A 22,558-nucleotide genomic window follows, 5' to 3' on the forward strand; every position below is an offset into this window, starting at 1 on the left:
TTCGCGGAAACAGTTCGCCAATGATTTGTTCGTGTAAAGTTATACGATAGAACAACTTCATTCGTACGGCTTTCGATAACCTAAATCCTGGGTTGGCCATAGATTCGTCCCGTAAATATTACTCAACTTTTTTATCTGCAAAACGGGTTAGTTGAACGGTCAAGAAGTGCCGCTAATATTGCTACAACTCCTCGGACCATGTTTGAATGGGCGGGGAAGTCTTTATTTTGGACACCAGTATCGGTTATGTAAGCAAATGTGGCGACTGTAGGTCGGCTTTTAAACCACTTAAGGTAGGTGTGTGTACGATTCTCTGACCAACATTCCCTCAAATATTGTCCATCACCCTTCTAAAATGAAGCAAACAGTCAAATATAGTGTTGAATCCATTCTCATTGCAAAATAATGTATTTATATTTTGCATTGTTTTCTACATCTTCAATAGACGGAAATTCAAGTTGCCGGTATACATTTTGCCATTTAGATTCATATCAACGATTGTCCAATATATAGGCTAAATAGCTTAATAGCTAAGTAGTTTGAGATGTGACGATATGATTTGGATACTATATATATTATGCTGATAAGGGGGATATTATAATATATAAACTGCTTTTCAAGCGTTTCACGGTTCAGTTTGTGTTCACAGAACGCCTGAGCAGACATGGAGCCGAGGACAGGCGAGCGCACGAACGGAGAGTTGCCGAAGAAGTACGATCTCCTACCGGCGGGAGACGAAGATTCCCGAGAGGCGAGGCTGTGTGGGCTCCGAGGATGGCGGCCGTCCTGCCTGCAAAGACTCGCCACAGTCAGATGGTATCTTCTGTTCTTCTGTCTTCTCATGTTCTTTGAGGTAAGTCTTTAACTTTTCTGAGTTGACCGAGTTGATCGAGTTGACCGAGTTGACCAGGGTAGTGGACCGACTTGACCGAGTTGACCAGGGTAGTGGACCGAGTGGACCGAGTTGACCGAGTTGACCGAGTTGACCGAGTTGACCAGGGTAGTGGACCGAGTGGACCGAGTTGACCGAGTTGACCAGGGTAGTGGACCGAGTTGACCGAGTTGACCAAGTTGACCGAGTTGACCAGGGTAGTTGACCGAGTTGATCGAGTTGACCGAGTTGACCGAGTTGATCGAGTTGACCAGGGTAGTGGACCGAGTTGACCGAGTTGACCGAGTTGACCGAGTTGACCGAGTTGACCGAGTTGACCAGGGTAGTTGACCGAGTTGACCGAGTTGATCGAGTTGACCGAGTTGACCAGGGTAGTGGACCGAGTTGACCGAGTTGACCGAGTTGACCAGGGTAGTTGACCGAGTTGACCAGGGTAGTTGACCGAGTTGATCGAGTTGACCGAGTTGACCGAGTTGACCGAGTTGACCGAGTTGACCGAGTTGACCAGGGTAGTGGACCGAGTTGACCGAGTTGACCGAGTTGACCAGGGTAGTGGACCGAGTTGACCGAGTTGACCGAGTTGACCGAGTTGACCGAGTTGACCAGGGGAGTGGACCGAGTTGATCGAGTTGACCGAGTTGACCGAGTTGACCAGGGTAGTGGACCGAGTTGACCGAGTTGACCAGGGTAGTGGACCGAGTTGATCGAGTTTACCAGGGTAGTGGACCGAGTTGACCGAGTTGACCGAGTTGACCGAGTTGACCGAGTTGACCAGGGTAGTGGACCGAGTTGACCGAGTTGACCGAGTTGACCGAGTTGACCGAGTTGACCGAGTTGATCGAGTTGACCGAGTTGACCGAGTTGACCGAGTTGACCGAGTTGACCGAGTTGACCGAGTTGACCGAGTTGACCGAGTTGACCGAGTTGACCGAGTTGACCGAGTTGACCGAGTTGACCGAGTTGACCGAGTTGACCGAGTTGACCGAGTTGACCGAGTTGACCGAGTTGACCGAGTTGACCGAGTTGACCGAGTTGACCGAGTTGACCGAGTTGACCGAGTTGACCGAGTTGACCGAGTTGACCGAGTTGACCGAGTTGACCGAGTTGACCGAGTTGACCGAGTTGACCGAGTTGACCGAGTTGACCGAGTTGACCGAGTTGACCGAGTTGACCGAGTTGACCGAGTTGACCGAGTTGACCGAGTTGACCGAGTTGACCGAGTTGACCGAGTTGACCGAGTTGACCGAGTTGACCGAGTTGACCGAGTTGACCGAGTTGACCGAGTTGACCGAGTTGACCGAGTTGACCGAGTTGACCGAGTTGACCGAGTTGACCGAGTTGACCGAGTTGACCGAGTTGACCGAGTTGACCGAGTTGACCGAGTTGACCGAGTTGACCGAGTTGACCGAGTTGACCGAGTTGACCGAGTTGACCGAGTTGACCGAGTTGACCGAGTTGACCGAGTTGACCGAGTTGACCGAGTTGACCGAGTTGACCGAGTTGACCGAGTTGACCGAGTTGACCGAGTTGACCGAGTTGACCGAGTTGACCGAGTTGACCGAGTTGACCGAGTTGACCGAGTTGACCGAGTTGACCGAGTTGACCGAGTTGACCGAGTTGACCGAGTTGACCGAGTTGACCGAGTTGACCGAGTTGACCGAGTTGACCGAGTTGACCGAGTTGACCGAGTTGACCGAGTTGACCGAGTTGACCGAGTTGACCGAGTTGACCGAGTTGACCGAGTTGACCGAGTTGACCGAGTTGACCGAGTTGACCGAGTTGACCGAGTTGACCGAGTTGACCGAGTTGACCGAGTTGACCGAGTTGACCGAGTTGACCGAGTTGACCGAGTTGACCGAGTTGACCGAGTTGACCGAGTTGACCGAGTTGACCGAGTTGACCGAGTTGACCGAGTTGACCGAGTTGACCGAGTTGACCGAGTTGACCGAGTTGACCGAGTTGACCGAGTTGACCGAGTTGACCGAGTTGACCGAGTTGACCGAGTTGACCGAGTTGACCGAGTTGACCGAGTTGACCGAGTTGACCGAGTTGACCGAGTTGACCGAGTTGACCGAGTTGACCGAGTTGACCGAGTTGACCGAGTTGACCGAGTTGACCGAGTTGACCGAGTTGACCGAGTTGACCGAGTTGACCGAGTTGACCGAGTTGACCGAGTTGACCGAGTTGACCGAGTTGACCGAGTTGACCGAGTTGACCGAGTTGACCGAGTTGACCGAGTTGACCGAGTTGACCGAGTTGACCGAGTTGACCGAGTTGACCGAGTTGACCGAGTTGACCGAGTTGACCGAGTTGACCGAGTTGACCGAGTTGACCGAGTTGACCGAGTTGACCGAGTTGACCGAGTTGACCGAGTTGACCGAGTTGACCGAGTTGACCGAGTTGACCGAGTTGACCGAGTTGACCGAGTTGACCGAGTTGACCGAGTTGACCGAGTTGACCGAGTTGACCGAGTTGACCGAGTTGACCGAGTTGACCGAGTTGACCGAGTTGACCGAGTTGACCGAGTTGACCGAGTTGACCGAGTTGACCGAGTTGACCGAGTTGACCGAGTTGACCGAGTTGACCGAGTTGACCGAGTTGACCGAGTTGACCGAGTTGACCGAGTTGACCGAGTTGACCGAGTTGACCGAGTTGACCGAGTTGACCGAGTTGACCGAGTTGACCGAGTTGACCGAGTTGACCGAGTTGACCGAGTTGACCGAGTTGACCGAGTTGACCGAGTTGACCGAGTTGACCGAGTTGACCGAGTTGACCGAGTTGACCGAGTTGACCGAGTTGACCGAGTTGACCGAGTTGACCGAGTTGACCGAGTTGACCGAGTTGACCGAGTTGACCGAGTTGACCGAGTTGACCGAGTTGACCGAGTTGACCGAGTTGACCGAGTTGACCGAGTTGACCGAGTTGACCGAGTTGACCGAGTTGACCGAGTTGACCGAGTTGACCGAGTTGACCGAGTTGACCGAGTTGACCGAGTTGACCGAGTTGACCGAGTTGACCGAGTTGACCGAGTTGACCGAGTTGACCGAGTTGACCGAGTTGACCGAGTTGACCGAGTTGACCGAGTTGACCGAGTTGACCGAGTTGACCGAGTTGACCGAGTTGACCGAGTTGACCGAGTTGACCGAGTTGACCGAGTTGACCGAGTTGACCGAGTTGACCGAGTTGACCGAGTTGACCGAGTTGACCGAGTTGACCGAGTTGACCGAGTTGACCGAGTTGACCGAGTTGACCGAGTTGACCGAGTTGACCGAGTTGACCGAGTTGACCGAGTTGACCGAGTTGACCGAGTTGACCGAGTTGACCGAGTTGACCGAGTTGACCGAGTTGACCGAGTTGACCGAGTTGACCGAGTTGACCGAGTTGACCGAGTTGACCGAGTTGACCGAGTTGACCGAGTTGACCGAGTTGACCGAGTTGACCGAGTTGACCGAGTTGACCGAGTTGACCGAGTTGACCGAGTTGACCGAGTTGACCGAGTTGACCGAGTTGACCGAGTTGACCGAGTTGACCGAGTTGACCGAGTTGACCGAGTTGACCGAGTTGACCGAGTTGACCGAGTTGACCAGGGTAGTGGACCGAGTTGACCGAGTTGACCGAGTTGACCGAGTTGACCAGGGTAGTGGACCGAGTTGACCGAGTTGACCGAGTTGACCGAGTTGATCGAGTTGACCGAGTTGACCGAGTTGACCAGGGTAGTGGACCGAGTTGACCGAGTTGACCGAGTTGACCGAGTTGACCGAGTTGACCGAGTTGACCAGGGTAGTGGACCGAGTTGACCGAGTTGACCGAGTTGACCGAGTTGACCAGGGTATAGACATTTTGTTCTCTGTTGGTTAGTACAGGGTCAGGCAGTGGAATGTTAACATTCTGGTAGAATAGAGAGCTATTTGATACCGCGAATGTTCATTAGTCTGTGTACAAAACATTCATGAAACTCTGCAACTTACGCAAAACTTTACCTGTAAGACTAATGATTATGAAGTTTAGATTTAAGCCTTACTATGCTCGATGTACGTACGGTACACTCTTGACATTATGCCATGTATTGTTGTGCGTTGTATTGAGTTATACTTAATAAAGATCTGTTCAAAAAAACTTACGCAAAACTGCTTATTATCCACTGCCTTCGAAGACGAAATCAAACCCCATACGCCAAAAATAAGCCAAAACCCAAACCTCTGCTTGGAGAGTGAACAAGGATCAAATTTTCAACGCCTACTGTCGCCTTCATCAGGATACTATCTATTTCTTATTTTAGGGATTCGTGCAAAATGGCTACTTCAAAGGCGTCCTGACGTCCATAGAGAAGCAGTTTAAACTGACCAGTTCGTCCACCGGTTCTCTGGCCAGCGGGGCGGAGTTTTCGGCCCTCTGTGTTGTCGTATTTTTTATTCACTTACCATCTATTTCTTCGTCTAGGGATTCGTGCAAAGTGGCTACTTCAAAGGCGTCCTGACGTCTATAGAGAAGCAGTTTAAGCTGACCAGTTCGTCCACCGGTTCCCTGGCCAGTGGGGCGGAGTTTTCGGCCCTCTGTGTTGTCGCCTCGTCAGCTACCTGGGGGGAGGAGCCATCGTCCCGTCATCCTCGGGCTCGGCGCATGCTCCATGGGACTGGGGGGCCTTCTTCATGGCGATGCCGCACTTCTTCATGGGAAAGTTAGTGATGAGTTATTGAAACTAACTAGTTAGCAACTAATCAATTTAGCTTAACTAGTTACTGATCAGTTATCAATATCGAATCTGCTAGTTACCATCTAATCAGGTTTAGCTGCTCCTGACCAAGTGGAAAAGCATAGAATCACAGAAGAAAAGCCCTAGTTAATGATCAGTTATTGACACTAGCTAGTTAGCATCAAATCAAGTTTTGTCTCCTCTCACTTAGTGGAAAAGCATGAATATCACAGACAAATAGCCCTTCATTTAGCACCCGATGATTCCCAAGGTTTTTCAATGATTTCTCAAATTTAATATCTTTTTTAAATTATCGCAATGGCCAATGAATTTTGGTCCCTCATTGGCTGTAAATGAGGCTCAATCCGTCATAAGACGAGACCAGCCATTGGTCAAACCATTCAGTCCCCACATACATAAAATGTAACGTATTTCATTCTATATCATTACTACCTAAGAGAAGGCTCCTTATCACAACACAGTCATATGAAATTCATGAAATGCCTGTGTTTGCAGCTATGATTATGAAGCCCATTCCCTGGACAACGCGACCAACACGTGTCATGTCGGGCACTCTGAGGAGAGTGACGTCTGTACTGCAGCTCAGGAATCTGCCGCTGGCGGTAAGGATTGCTTTGTTTGTTTACTTGTTTGTTTATTTGTTTATTTGTTTGTTTTACTTCACATGGCCAGTACGCCGCAAACAAGGCATAGCACGCACTGTGGTTTTCCAGTAGATACAGTTAGCTATGTAACTGCATTTTACGGAACAGATACCAATTTGCATCATGACAAACCAAATAGCCCTCAACCGAGACGGGGGTCGGTATCAACTTCCTGCTATTGGCAAATCTATTTCATTCTATTTCCACAACCACAGGTGGATCATATTACGGTTTACTGATGCTGGGAGAGCTTCTGATTGGAGCAGGCTCCACCCCCATGATGACTATAGGCGTGGCTTATCTAGATGACCACGCCCCCAAGAACAGTGCATCACTGTACATATGTGAGTATATATCTACCAAACTGAAACTGTGGTGCCATCCTATATATAATATAAAGTCTTTTGTAGAGTATCTAGAACTGTTATGGAAGTCATCATACGTTGTATCACGTAGAGTTCGTTGTGCCATATAAAGTTATATCTATATACAAATGTATATTGCATGCTTACAATTAAGACTTTCGTTCCAACACAAACTTTAGGGTAAACTTTCTCACCTACTAGTAGAGGTTTCGAGGAGTCACTCTGGTCTTCCGTTAGACTCAACCGCGACGGGGGCCGACATCGTTTACCAGAAACCTTGTCGACGTCACACTTCAGAGATGCCACGTGACAAGTCTCACTGGGTCTGTACCTGTATCTGTATAGCTGATAACCGCCCTTCGGCGTAACACACCAGCTTCGCAGTCATGCAGCGCGGCGGCAGCTGGCTACATTACACCGATCGACTTGTTACACCTAACCCTTGATGGGTCAGTCAACTGAGGAAGACCAGAATGACTAGTCGAAAGCCCTAACTTCGACCTTGTTGAAAAGCGGCCTTGCGCCGAACATGCATTTCGAAGAAAAATAAAGGCTTTGACTTGACTTGACTTTGACTAGATGAGAACATTTACCTTTTGTGATGGAATAAAAGTTTTAACTGTAAAAAGCTGACATGTACCTGACGGTTCTCCCCCTAGCGGTTTCCTGGTTCATGCTGGTTCTGTCCCCGGCTGCCGGCTTCATCATCAGCGCCGTGATGGTCAACATGTTCGTGGACATCGACCGGGTGGACCTGGACTCCGTCACCATCACTCCATCGTAAGAACTACTCTTCGTAAAGGCCTTGTCACAATCGTTGTACGACAGATTCGCGACATTCTTGCGACAGTCGTGCATGTGTTATCCCTTTGTCGACTGCCTGACACTAAAATATCACCTAGTTCCGGCGTTTTTCGTTATGTCATTATCAAATATACTTTATCAGTATGGCCATGTTGATTTGATTATATGGATGACATCCTCCGGGAGCCCCAAAACTGATGCGCGCGTGCGAATAAAAGTTTTGCAAAAAAAAAAGTTGTTTTCATTATGAAATCTACGTGGTCATGAGGGTTGAACAAATGGGACAGAATATGGTTTGGCGAATAATCTAGTCTTCAAGTTCATTTCTTTACAATTTCGTCTTTTTTCGTTTGATTTTGCCATTCTACGACATTGGTATAGTTTTTATTAATTTTTTTTGTAACTTATGGTATATTTTTGCTCATTTTGCAACTGTTTTGTACGATTTACAGTTTTTTTGGAAACGGCCGAAAATTCATGCGCGCGCGGATGTCATCCATATAATCAAATCAACATGGCCTAAGTGTATCCATTCTGAGACCGACAGAAACAAATTATTTCACACAGTTGCCACGATCTCCACCTAGAAGATCACCAAAAAGTATGCTTCTACAAAGATAACAAACCCACAATTATGCAGAACGAGGGACTACTATCCACTGCTTTCAAAGAAGAAGTGACTTCAAACGTAATAGTATTTTATACGTTGATCAGACAGTAGTCGCATGTTCTCTATTGCTATATTTTACTTCTTTAAGCCTACACATGTTGTTACCCTTCGAGCATGATTTTGCAAATGAAGACAATTATACTTGTTCTGCTGTTTTCAGAGACCCCCGGTGGATAGGAGCCTGGTGGCTCGGTCTGCTCATCGGCAGTTTCCTCCTCTTCCTCGTGTCCGTCCCTTTCTTCTTCTTCCCGAGGGCCCTGCCGAAGCCCGAAGACGACACGAAGGATCCCGAAGAGACGAAGATGGACACGATCAGGGAAGAAGATGAAGACGAGGACGAAGAGAAGGTGGAAGACATTCTTCAGACAAAGACAGCGAAGGAAATCTTCTTTGGTGAGTTTCAAGGAGACGAAAAGTAGTTTATATTTCAATATTTTCTACCCTGTGTGTGACCTGAGTCGATAGGAAAATGTTGTGAGCCATATAAAAAACCTATGCATCATTATCAAAACAATTTGGAAATAAATTTTACTCCATTAAGATTATATATTGTTCTTCTTACACTATCAGGAATATAAATATAGCTTTTACGTGAATTTGGCAAAACAACTTCAAGAAATGTAAAACAAAAAACTATTGTATGGTGGAACTCGCTGTCACCAGGTACAGTAGGGGCATTATCATTTAGACAATGTTTAGGGATAGATGTTCAATGGATAGGTGTAACAAGTCGTTCGGTGTATTAGATATAGCCAGCTGCCGCCGCGCCGCGTGCCTGCGAAGCTGGCGTCTTACGCCGAAGGGCGGTTATACCGGATATACAGAAAGAAGAATTTTGAGGAAATGTGTGAAACGGAGACTCTGAACCAATGGACACCCTTAACGCTAGAGTCGGCTAGACTGTACCATTTTGCCACTTCTGCATGTGTGTCCTTGCCCTTTTTGCCCACTGTCCATTTAAATATGGCACTCTGAAGTCTGGGACAATAACGTCCCTTTCTTGACATTATCGAAAAATCATTCCGTTCCAGTTTTCAGACAATAGCGCAAGATTTGATAGTCCGTATGATTTCACATTTTGAAAATAACTTTTTCACTTTTTTATCGTAGTCACATTATGATTTTTCATTTTTTTCATCAAATTCACATAAACGTCACATTTTTACAAATATTATCGTTAATTATTCTATTCATGAGACATTATGTCTCTTTGAAGTATGTACATGACAGTTCAAGTAAACGAAGTAGTCGCTGTACATGTTTGAACGTCGACCGAATTTCTACATTCCATGGCTGACCCAGTAAACAAAACAAAACAAAGCCAAACATTTGCAGACATATGCTTAGCATTTCACTAATGTTTGAATTGTTAAGTGCAAGCTATGTGCTGTACAAGCTGCATGTTTACAATTCTTGTGACATGTAAACAACGTGTGGGGTCGTGCGGTGTAACGACAGCGTTTGGCTCGGAACCAAGAGGTCCCGAGTTCGAATCCTTAGCCTCCTTACAGTTTGTGGGCCGGCAAACTGTAAACTGGATGGCTAAACTCCCTCGGCGTGTTATTTCTCTGTTTGGCCAATTTCTACTATTTCCAGCCGCGCCCTCAAGCCTGGTAGAGGCTACGAATTCTGCCATGCCACCGATCTTGTGCCCTTGGGAAAGGCACTTTGCACGCATTTCCTCACTTTACTAAGGTGAAAATAAGTATGTCTGTTGCGTTTGTCTGCGTTGAAGGCGGCATAAAATAAGATGAATAAACTTAAGTGCGTCGTCGCCATATCTTGTAATAAATGTTGCAACAGAGATATTAACGTTCCCTGCCTTAATACAGCATTTTCCGATAGAAAGTCGAATCCCCCAAAACTTCCATGCCTACAGGAGTGCTGAGTGCCGAAGCTAGATACTCATTTACACCTGAGTGAAGTTAGGAATTCGTATTAAGTGCCATTCCCAAAGGCACAAGATCGTTGGCATGGCAGGATTCGAACCCGGGACCTTTTGGTTCCGAGCCAAACACGCTACCTTCACGCTACACGAGCCCACAAAAATATGAAACGCTTCACGAATTTTCGTGTCATTCATCCTTGTCTTCCTATTTCTTGCAGGGTTTTTCCAGGCTCTAAAGAGAATCCTGTTTAACCTGGTGTTCATCAGTGTTAACATCATGGGCATCTTCGAGATCAACATCACTCACGCCGTCATCGTGTTCCTGCCCAAGTACATGGAACTCACCTTCAGTCTGTCCGCGTCCGCGGCCAACTTTCTCGTCGGTAAGCTGAGTCCAGAACCGTGTCGCATCCAGAACCATTCTCAGACACGAGTATCCAGAACCGTTCCTTATCCAGAACCATGCTCAGACACGGTTGTAGACCGTCCATGCACACTTATCCGGAACCGTGCCTTATCCAGAACCATACTCAGAGATGTAAACACACTTTCGTATATTCCACGTATATCCAAAACCGTGATTTGGATAGGGTACGGTTCTGGATACGCCTGGAGTATCCAAAACCGTGTCCGGGTATGGTTCTGGATAATCCACGCGTATCCAGAACCGTACCCTATCCAAAACCATACTAACTCCGTATCAAGAACCGTGCTTTATCCACAAACATACTCAGACACTGTTCTGGATGATCCCTGCGTATCCTGAACCGTTAGTTATCCAGAACCATTTGACCTGGGGATGATGCTTTGTTACCCTCCGCCAATCGGCAAGTTGCATTTAAAATTCTTTCGGGGTTTGTAGTCAACCAATGAAAAACTATATTCTATCACTCATATGATGTTCCTCGTGCATACCTTCACCCCAGGTGTAGCAAGTATCCCGGGCGCTGCAGTCGGCATCATCCTTGGCGGTTACCTGGTCAAGCGTTTCAAGTGGGGCATGCCGGGATGCATCAACTTCTGCTTTGGCACGCAGATCGTGTCGTTCGCCATGTTCTGTGTGCTGTACACGTTCGAGTGTCCCAACATGTACCTGGCGGGGGTGACTTTACCGTATGTCAGGTAAGACTGTAATATAATCTCTTCAAAAATTGTTTAAAGGTTAAAACTTTTGATCCAACACAACAAAATTCTCTCACCTAGAGCTTTCGACCAGTCACTTTGGTCTTCCTCAGTAGATTGACCCAGTGGAGCTTGTCACGTGGCTTCTTTGAAAGTGTGACGTCAAGGGTATCTGGTAGACGATGTCAGCCCCCGTCGCGGTTGAGTGATGGGTGATGGGCCCTGATGTAAATACTAGTAGGCTCTTTCACCCCTCTCAGGAAATAGTCCTCTTCACTCTTCAAAAGTTTTGAAGTCATTCTATGCAATTTGAGGGACGCAAAACAAAAAATTCTGGATGAATAAAATCTCTTACTGTCTAGAATGCACCTTCAGTACCAAGGACAGGTACCATACTATTCAAGCTCACTGTTGATCAAGATTTATCATACTCTATTCCGTAACAGTTTCTATGGAGTCATTCCTGGATTGACTGACATGAGTCCGGGTCTGGTGGCAGGAAATACATCAAATATCTCCATGACGTCACTTCCGGTTGTACCCACTCCGATTGCAAATTCACTCCTGAACTCGACCGTTGGAGAGCCTGCCTACATGTACAGTACACCCCCACATCATCACGAGATGGTACAGTCCACGGTCTACAAGACCACAGCGTCACCAGCCGTGAACAACACAGGTATGTTGTTATTTTTGTTTGTTTGTTTGTTTGTTTGTTTGTTTGAGCCATTCTTTATTCATGAGCTCAAATTGGGCTACAGGCCGCTTTTCAATGACGCCATGTGGAAAGATGTAAGGGTCTCCATGGTCAGACAAAATATTTACCAAAGATACAGTCAGTGTACATAATCTAAAGTCCTAATCATATTATAAACACAGGTATGACTCCACCATGGATGATCAACATCACCCTGCCCAACATGTGTAACGGTCACTGCGGTTGCCAGGAGACCACATTTGAACCTGTCTGCGGCGCTGATTGGATAACGTACTTCAGCCCGTGCTTCGCCGGGTGCACAGGGACGATCCTAGCGGCGGACGGGATAACTCCATCGGTTAGATCGTTGTTTTTTTTTACGGAAGTATTGTTTTGGGTGGCTGAGTTATACGTTTGTGTGTCTGTGCGTCTTGATAGCTTGGGTTCCATGACGGAGTAACTCCATCGGTTAGATCGCACAGAAGTATTGTTTTGGATGGCTGAGTTATACGTTTGTGTGTCTGTGCGTCTTGATAGCTTGGGTTCCATGACGGAGTAACTCCATCGGTTAGATCGGTTTTTGTAAGGAAGTATTGTTTTGGGTGGCTGAGTTGTCCGTTTGTATGTCTGCTCGTCTTGACAGCTTCGGTTGCATGGTGGATGGGAGGTGATTTTGACAGTTTATTGATATGTAGGTTAAGTAGTTAAGCCTGAAGGTAACTGAGCACGCGTTGGGTGGGGTACGTGGGAAGTATGTGGAAAAATTCAGGAAGTGATGTAATCATCATCATCATCGGTCGACCGTATTGGTCGGGGTTATACCGCACCTTACGAGGTGGCATACCCTTTCGTTAGCTTACTACAAGACGGGTTCGCCACGCCTCCGTCCGGGTGATGATGTAATCACCATGTGTGGTGATGTAATCACCATGTGGCTGATACGGAACAGAGGTTCGCCAGGCCTCCATTCGGGTGATTTGAAGTGAATCACCAACTCCATACAGTAGTGTTTGTACCATCGCACACCGGGGCATGCCCCTACTCTTTTTCGAAAGGTGTGGTGGGATCTTTAACGTGCGTGGGGTGTGGCTCTCCCCAAACACGGGACCTCCATTTAACGTATTAAAGGGATATATCCCTAGCCATATCCGAGGGACGTCCCTAGCCGAAGCTAGGTACTCATTTCCACCTGAGTGAAGTGAGGAAAGTCGTGTAAAGTGCCTTTCCCAAGGGCACAAGACACGGGTGGGGTTCGAACCCACGACCTCTGGGGTGTGAGCCGAACGCGCTACCGATTGCGCCACACGACCCCACCTGTGATGTAATACCCGATTAAATTACTACATCGTGCAATACCCTCCACAGTTCGAATCCATTTCACGACAATCCAAAAATAGTATTATCTTTAGCGTACCTCATATGTTTATCAATTTAGAAAAGCTTTCAGTTTTGTTAAGATTAATAAGCGTCTTATAATTAGATAAAACTACCCATGGAAAAGAAGCGTTTGACAGAACTAATACATGCCGTTTTGAGGTTCAGTGGCACACGTATGATCAGTGCTGTGTATATGTCTTCAGAACTACACCGGATGTGCGTGTATAAAAGGTGGACTGCACGCCACGCCGGGGGTGTGTCCGACTCCCTGCTCAGCCAAGGCTGTTCCGTTTGTCGTCTTCATGTTCTTCCTAGCCATCGTCACGGCTGTGGGGCAGGCGCCGGCTTTCATGGTGCTTATCAGGTAAAACCTGCTTCTGAGAACGTGGGTCTCATTTGAATAATTGTACATACACACACACAATCATGTACACACACATACACATCACACACACACACACACACACACACACACACACACACACACACACACACAAACACACACACTTCTGACACACACACACATACATACATACACACATGCATGCATTCACACACAAACTCACATACACACACACACACATACACACATACATACAAACACACACACATACATACAGACACACACACACACAGAGACACACACACAAACACACACACACGCACACACGTATACAAGAACGCACGTAAAGGGCAGTCCCCTTCCAGACAAATTAACAGTCCTTGACCTAGCATCTACACGTGATGCAGCTAGAACAAGGCCTAGGTGTCTTATGAAATCCTATGTCGTCCTTGAGTATACAGGCACACACACACACACACACACACACACACACACACACACACACACAGAACACATACAAACAAACACAAACAATAAAGTAATTCTCTGTCTTAACGTATGTGGATCAAGCCTTGAATATTGTAACTTTTCTCCATTGCAGAGCGGTGGACATAGAAGACAAACCGTTCGCCCTGGGTCTACAGTACCTCGCTACAAGGCTTTTTGGTAAGTACAACAAATATCTTCATGTTGTGGTAGGGCATGTAATGTAAGATGTATTTATGGGTTCACCACACCACGAAGTGGTGGTGAACCCATATTGCTTTTTCTGATGTTTCTTCTTCTCCTCCTTCTCCTGCCATTTTTTAAATGGATTCAGCTTCTTCATTTTAGGGCCCAAGGTCCTGAAATTTGGTATGGAGGTACAGTGGGCAAATACCCCTAGGCGTTTTTTAAATTATTGTGATACAGGCTTTTAGAATGGTTTTGGCTGTGTTATAGCAAATGTATTACTGTGTTAGTGTGCCTTGTTTACCACGTTTGGGCATGAGTCATCACAATGGAATGCAGGGCATCAACCAATAGGCATGCAGCTTTCCTCTATACTTCTTGCTGATTGGCTGTTGGGATTTAACTTGATTAACACCTGCACAGAGCATTTCCACCTGCACAGAGCATTTCTTGCTGATTGGCTGTTGGGATTTAACTTGATTAACACCTGCACAGAGCATTTCCATACTGACAGTATGTCTTTATTCAAGTGTTTTGGTAGGTATTTCAAGCTTTCCTGCTCCAGCATTGGAATGCGGGGCATGGACGTTTTTTTTTTTTTTGAAAATCAACAGTTTGCATTATGCAATTAAAAATCCTAACCAATAAAGTAGGTAATGGCTATCCAACTGTTGTTTTAGTTGTATTTTACTTCATATTATAGTTATATCAATGTAAATCATTGTTTTTCCCTTGTGTTTCTCATTCTTTCCCTGCCATGTCGTAAAATGTGGTGAACCCATCGCTGTATTTGCTCCAAAGCAAATATTGGCCTTTCTAGTTTAACATATGTTTGAAATGTAAATATTTTTCTTTTCTTTCTTTTCGATGATTAGACCTAGGAATAGATGAGATGAGGGGGTCTTTTGAAAGATTTTTATTCTTTATGTGCTAGATGACGTCTTAGGTATGTCGCCGTGGCATTTAAGCTCTATTCTTATCCCGTATCCCCCCATGCACAGCCTCTATCCCTGCTCCTATCTACTTCGGCGCCGCCATTGACACGTCCTGTATGATGTGGAGTACTGTCTGCGGCAAGAGGGGGTCCTGCTGGCTGTACGATAACACCTTACTGCGACAGGTCAGTACAACATCTCCTGTTTTACGACATATTAGGCCACGCTGCCTTAATTTTTTGGATGACATCCTCTGAAGACCCCCAAACTAGTGCGCGCGGGCGAATAAAAAAAAATTCCGGGCAAAAATAAAAATGCTACAAAACTACAGGAATACAAAGCTGGTATTGTGATTTAGCAACAGTACTTAGCGACGTCTACGACAATCTGGCACATGCTGGCTTTTTGCGCAATTGCGGAATTTATGAATCGGCACTGTACGTATGTACTGAGTTCTTGAGTCGTGGAGCTTCGGCAGCCTGGGTGCCCGGCTCCGTATTGTCGCTAAATATCATGGATTACCCAGGCCTAGAGCCAGGCCAGAGCCTCGGTGGACATTATCTTTTTTTTTTTGACAACAGGCGAAAATCAATGCGCGCGCGGATGTCATCCATAAAATTAAGTCGGCGTGGCCTTACGGCAGTCACCTGCGCAAAGTCTTTTGGCTGAGTCTAAAGCTATTGACAGGACCATCCTGTCAATAGAACAATTTCCTCACTATTGACAGGAAGATTCTGTCAATAGTGCAGATTGTTCCACTTTTACCATCCTGTCAATGTGTCATGGCTGTTTTTGCTTTCTTCTTCCTCTCCTTCTCCAAACAAAAAACTTGAACCAGGCGTCTGTCACCATGGTCACTATTGTTGGGTTACATCATGTTGCAATTTTATAACAGGAGGGATTAAGACTCCTGTCACCATATAACGTTATAATGTGTTTGAGTAAGAATTAACAGAGCAGACCATATGCGAAGGTAAACATTACTAGTATACATTTGCTTTGCAAATGTTACCTTTCTGATATATGTTGTTTTTTTCTGATATTTTTCCAGGCCTTTGTAGGTGTAGGAATAGGCCTGAAGGCCGGCGCCCTGGTCTGGTCATTTGTGGCTTTCATGGCGGTCAGAAGACAGTCGACTCAAGGACCGGAGGAGGAAGAGAAGTCGCCTTCAAGACGTCTGGACAGCTTGTCTATGGGTGACGTCATCAAGGCGTCTCAGTTTTCCTTAGACATGCTCGATGTCAATCTTAACTTCACGGAGAAAGAATTCATGGAGGCTAAAGAAACAGTGTTGTAGTCAACAGGACACATACAAGCAAGTCCTTAGATTTCTGGCAAGGAATCATTCGGCCAATTTGATCTGTCAGTTTTTCTTTCAATGGTGAAAAAAAACACTACCATTGCCTCTGACGAACATATGTCGTACCAAGTGCTGCGAGTTACATAAAGTAATTGTAACATTACAAGAAAAGGTCCGTTCCAACTTTCTAACAGTCAAAGCACTTTAAATGTGCTTGAAATGTCAAACTCTATAATTTGATCTTTCCAGTGATATTCCCAACGGCCGATAACAGTGTTTTGAAGGTTGTGTTTTTTTTACAACTACGCAATACTAGAGAGTCGAAATCTACACTATTAATGTTAGTCAGATATGCTAGTTAGTAACTTAGCAACCCATGCTTAACCTTTGAAAATTTGCTACCTCAGGCCCAATCTATGTGATAAAAAGTATAATGCTGTCCAATGCAAATTCTCGTAGCTTTGTTGTCCTCTGGTATTCACAACGTTTGTATATATTTTCCTGTGGACTGTTGGACTTTTTTTTAGTTTTGTTTGATATTTTTTATCAGTACGGTGCAATGTTAGCTGACAATTTTATGACTTTTTCTAGCGAATATTTTCTCCTGAATAAAATTGAATGTTTTATGTTTTTTGTTTGATTGCCCTGCTTGTCTTTTTTTAAGTCATGCTCGGCCTAAATTCTATCTGTTTGCCCGTAAAGGCTCACATGCGCCTCAGTGCGACAAACGCACAAAATGCAGAACAAAACTGAGTGCTATCATTTTGATAGCAGTCGGTTATAATATATCTAAATATATCCTCAAGTTAGAACTCTTACATGGTACCAGAATAATTTCGAATGTACTTTGAAAGAGAAGAGAGGAGAGGGGCACTACGGTATATTCACAGGGTAAAACTACGTCATCAAATATGGCGTCGTATTCTATCCAGGGGTGGTCAACAATTTCTTCTTCTTCGTACTTCTTGAGCAAGGTCAGTCACAAATTTATACCTTCTAGTAATCAGGGATGATATACCTCACAGAAACACGGGAGACATTTGAGGAACTACAGGTTTTATTTCAACAGAATTTGATAAAAATGCAAAGCCAGTTCACATACTAACTTTCGAGCATACAAGACTGTAGAACTGCAGAACTACCCCCTCTAGCATGGCATACCGGAGCTGCAGTATTGACGCACACATCTTATTACAATGCCAAAAACAATCCTCTCATTTTGGGGTAAGTATCAAGTACAGGAGATACATAGATATAATCATATAGAGAAAGATAATATTGACGTATACTAGATAGATAGAAAGATGGATGGATGGATAGGCGGTGGATGGATGGATGGATGGATGGATGGATGGATGGATGGATGGATGGATGGATGGATGGATGGATGGATGGATCGATGGATGGATCGATGGATGGATGGATCGATCGATCGATCTATGGATGGATGGACGGATGGATGGATGGATGGGTGGATGGATGGATGGATGGATGGATGGATGGATGGATGGATGGATGGATGACTGTACATAAGGACCTTCATCGACGTACATAAGGAGTACTTTATATCACAAGGACGCAAGAAAAGGGCAGTCCCCTTCCAGACAAATAAAGAGTCCCTGACCTACCATCTACACGTGATGCAGCTAGAATGTGAAGGTGGCTCATGACATAATGTTGTCGGCCTTGAGTCTACATGTGTGACAAACCTTGCATGTTGGTCAAGGTTCCATTGTTTTTCCTGCCACTAGAATATTTTGAAGAAAAAAACGACATTATTATTATATTACACAACTTACGTGTTCTTGTCTACAGCTAAGAATGGTCCCTCAATGCATTGAATAAAGTCAAGTCTCGATTATATCCAAAACGTTACTTCGAAACCCACCAAGAACTATGAAAAATCACAAATTATATGTATAACGTTATATAAAATAACTCAATTTGTAAAATGGCTACAAATTATTATTTACTAATACAGAGCATAGTTAAGTCAAAGGTGAATCAAAGTTTTAAAACTGTCTAAAAGTAAATTCTGAGTTTCATACAATTTTTTTTCATCTATCGAGCCATGAATAAATGATCTTTAACATGCTGGAGATGTTGGTTTTCTGAAACACACGACAATACGATCCACATATACTACAGAAGTCACTCTACAATTGCAGACGTACTTTCATACAGGGCGTTCAAGGCTTCTTTAGAGTGATTTTCAGTTCTAGTGATAGTGTCACGAGACAGGGTTCTATTCCCTGACTGCTGTCCATACAAGCTATTGCCTGCAAGAGAGGAGCTAGCTTCTACTAGTTCTGATCGACTTGTGCCCTCAGCACAAGTTTGAGTTCTTGTGAGACCGTATTGCCCCGAGTATGCCCTATGACTTATATCGTCAGGTTGCTGTCCATACAAGTTACTTCCTGCAAGAGAAGAGCTGGCTTCTACTAGTTCTGTTCGACTTGTGCCCTCAGCACAAATTCTTGTGAGACCGTATTGCCCCGAGTATGCTCTATGACTGACAACGTTCGGTTGCTGTTCATACAAGTTACTTCTCGTTTCGGCTTGGTGTTGATGTGAGTGTGTTCTACGATTCAGCTGTGTGTCTTGTTGATACAGTTCGTTCGCTGCTGCTGTGTCTTGGAGCGTCTCTTCTCCATCTCTCACAATGTTCTCGATGTGAGCAGAGTTCTCGCAGAGTTCTGCGGCGTAGACGTGGCCAGCACCGGAGACAGGTAGTGTTGGAGGCGCGGCGGCAGCGTACAGATGACCGCACGCATTTTCATACAAACTGTCGTCCTCAAAATGTACTGATAGAGGAGATGGTTCTGCAGAAGCGTAGAGATGACCTTCCGCATCTTCATACAAATCGTCCTCACCGTGCACAGCTGCGCTGTTGTTGTCGCCGTGCACTGGTAGTTGAGCCACCTCGGCATAAGCGTAAGTATGACCGTCGACATCCTCATATAGACCGGCGCCCTCACCACCCTCTACGGCATCGTCGCCTGGGTGAGGATGGAGCTGTACTCGTGTAGCGTGCACAGCAGGAGGGTCTAAACTACCGTGTATACCCGTTCCTGTGGGTGACTGACTTTCTTGCAAACGTCGGAGAGATAGATTGTTCGGGTTTGAGTCCACTTCTGCTGAACGTTGAGCTAGACCGGGGACGACGGGATCAGATATGCTGACCGACACAGTTTGCGCACCGGCGTGCCATGTTACATTTACTGCTCCGGGGTTAGACATAGCACGATGTTTTCTCCAACAAAATGTAGCCACAAGAAGTAACGTTAGAAGAATGACGGCTACGTTGACAGCCACAATCACAGTCAAGACGTTTGGTCCACGTTCAGTGATTGTTTCTTGAGTCACGGACTTCTTATCCAGTGACCGACAACAAGACTGGTTTTTAAGAAATGGGCAGGTGCCATTGTGCACATTTTCTATTGTGTAATTTGTGGGCATTCTAGTTTGATGTGGATGTTGTTCTATCTTTTTTGGTGGCGTAGTCGCACATAGAATCATATCGAACTTCAGTTTGACGTGGCCTTTGTCTATTACACATGTGTAGAGACCAGAATTTCGAACACCAAACTTTTTAAAAATCAGTTTTCCCGTTCCAAAAGGATTGATCCGATATCTACCCGTAGGTGTATCCCAGTAATATACCTCAGTTACAGATTTTGGAAAAGGCAAGTCTATTGCAAGGCTGTTGTTTTCAAGGATAAGTCTCACATGAGGACGAACGCCATAGTTTTCGTACCGTTTTTTGATGAACATGACTTTATCAACGAAAGATCTGTTATGTCTTGTTCTGATTATGTAATAATCTGTCACTCTGAAGGTCGGATGCGTGTAATTTTGGCTTTCTGTTTCCTTTGGACAACTCAAAGGATTGCCTTGGAAATCGTAAGACGTGGAAGGATGGATTGTTTTTATGTCTGTTGGAATTTGCTTAATCTTGTTGACTCTGATCATGACCAAATAGAGTTGGCTACTAGGAATCAACTTGATAGCCTGGGTTGGAAACACAGACAGACGGTTCCCAGAAAGATCTAGGAATTCCAACTTTGCTAAACCGTGAAAAGCGCTATCTGATATGGTAGAAATGAAATTATTTGTGAGGTAGAGATCCGTCAACTTCGAAAGGTTAGAAAAAGTGAATTGGCGAAGAGAAGAGATGCAATTTTTGTTGAGATCGAGATACAACAATTCACCCAACCCTTGAAATGTATGCATCGAAATGTTCTTTACCTTATTATTATCAATGTGAAGATATAATATGTAAGGGGAGGAATCAAAAGTGCCAAGGTCAGTTATATCATTATCCGATAATCTTACTACAAGAGCATCTTTGATTTTATCCATTGGGACACGTAACAAGTCACGCTTCGAATAATCAACAGTTGTTCCCATAGTAGTTGTTAACAATGTAAAAAGGACAAATGAAGTCAGAGGTCCCATTTTGAATCGTGGCAGCAAACTCTGCTACAATTGGCTTCCTATGGAAACAAAGGAATAAACAAAGAATTAACAAAAAATGTCTAAATTTAATTTATAAACTGACCCTACCATTCTAAAGCCAACATCCCTTTATTATAAAAAGTGGGGTCGCGTGGCGCAACGGCAGAACCAAGAGGTTCCGGGTTCGAGTCCTGATATCGCTCACCGAAAAAATAACAACGCAGTCCCTCTTCAAGTCTGGGAAGTAGGCTACATTCTGACTGTAACGCTGGCTTATAAACCATAGCAGGGAACCAAACGTGTGAAAACATTTTTATACAAAATACATAATTTTTTTCGTTGAGCGACGCGATAGGCAACCACACCCGAACTTCCTATTGAATCCCCTCGTAATATAGACAAACGGCACCTGTCCTTGGTGCTGAACGCCATGTACCTCACAACACACCACACATACACAATGTAACTGAGGGGACATTCCCCCTGAAATTGCATTAGATGCCGATGTTCTAGTCGCAGACACCTTCCAGTAATTTTTACACAGAATACTCAACTCATGATCATCTTCCTCTTTCCAAGGAGATTTAAGGGCTCTTACCTGACAAGTGGATGGTTGTACGTTGTGCTTAAGTTGGCCGACTGTGAGAGAGTTGGTGGTACGTGTACGGAGTCAGAGACTCTCAGAGACCGTCTGTGGCACAAGGACATTCTACGTGTCCGTTTTATATGTTACAATGTCCTTCAGGTTGATTAAATGGGTCTGGCAGAAATTATAAATTCTATTTTGAATGTTCGATTCTCATTGGTTACAACTGCGTCACATGATGCATCACATGATTTTTTCTTTCCTGGCATATACTAATAAATTGATTTACTCACAATATGTCATTGTGTGATGCAGTTATGTATTTGCGTGGGTATCGAAAGCTGATGTTTTTATTACTTTTTCTCGCAAAATAGATTGTCTGGTGCAGTTAGTAATTGATATATAACAAACTGCGTCAATTCAATGACTTGTTTGCTTCCATATACATGCACTTGCGAAATGTAATTGTCTTATAGTTTTGTATTTGGATCATCGAAACAGGCACGTCTGGTGGAACTGAAAGACTAGTTCGCAATTTATTGAGCACCGTCTTTCAAACAAAATGAGTTAGACATTGCGACCGCTTTCATATAGTTTTAACATTTGCCATAAACAGATAAAACATAAAATACAGTTGAGAGAAAAAAGTACCCCATTGAAAATATTGACAATATTGTTTTGTGCGGATCCTTTTCTGAGACATGCAACTGTAGTTCTGCTATATTTCGATAGGGGGCAGCTGAGTACCGTGCTAGTAGTGTACTATACTTTATACTGTAGTATTTACAGCGAATTTTACTTGTTTATGCAAAAAGGTTCCTTGCAGAAAGCATTCCAGCTCTTTGTGCCATTTTGCCTGCAGGAACTTTTATTTTCCACAAGCAATAGTTAGCAGTCGTATGCAGAAACGTTATCTAATACTTTTCGCGCGCTTTGTTTTGTCTCTGTCAGTCAATAGACTGTCGATGTCAATCAATCACCCGATGTCCAACCAGAGGCGGGGGAGGTGGGAACAACTCCAACTTGTGAGCAGACCACATAACTTCAAGTCAGGACCATGAATAACGCATTCCTCCCCGCCGGAAACCGCC

At 45.0% G+C, this 22,558-nt stretch overlaps 1 protein-coding gene across 1 annotated transcript; it reads left to right on the forward strand.

Moving 5' to 3' along the window:
- Positions 1 to 97: 97 nt before the first annotated feature.
- Positions 98 to 17,010, forward strand: LOC109469030 (solute carrier organic anion transporter family member 2A1-like). Its single transcript, XM_019767421.1, is given in 17 exon segments — positions 98 to 293; positions 650 to 853; positions 5,172 to 5,312; positions 5,472 to 5,528; positions 5,530 to 5,570; positions 6,102 to 6,208; positions 6,466 to 6,594; positions 7,275 to 7,395; positions 8,250 to 8,444; positions 10,173 to 10,360; positions 10,904 to 11,099; positions 11,546 to 11,778; positions 11,979 to 12,154; positions 13,377 to 13,537; positions 14,118 to 14,182; positions 15,190 to 15,308; positions 16,175 to 17,010. Coding segments are annotated over 16 exon segments (2,364 nt in total). The 5' UTR covers positions 98 to 293; positions 650 to 664; the 3' UTR covers positions 16,421 to 17,010.
- The last annotated feature ends 5,548 nt before the right edge of the window (positions 17,011 to 22,558 follow it).

Source organism: Branchiostoma belcheri, unplaced genomic scaffold (assembly GCF_001625305.1).
Source record: "Branchiostoma belcheri isolate BF01 breed outbred unplaced genomic scaffold, Haploidv18h27 scaffold2, whole genome shotgun sequence".
In the NCBI taxonomy this organism is placed as follows: domain Eukaryota; kingdom Metazoa; phylum Chordata; class Leptocardii; order Amphioxiformes; family Branchiostomatidae; genus Branchiostoma; species Branchiostoma belcheri.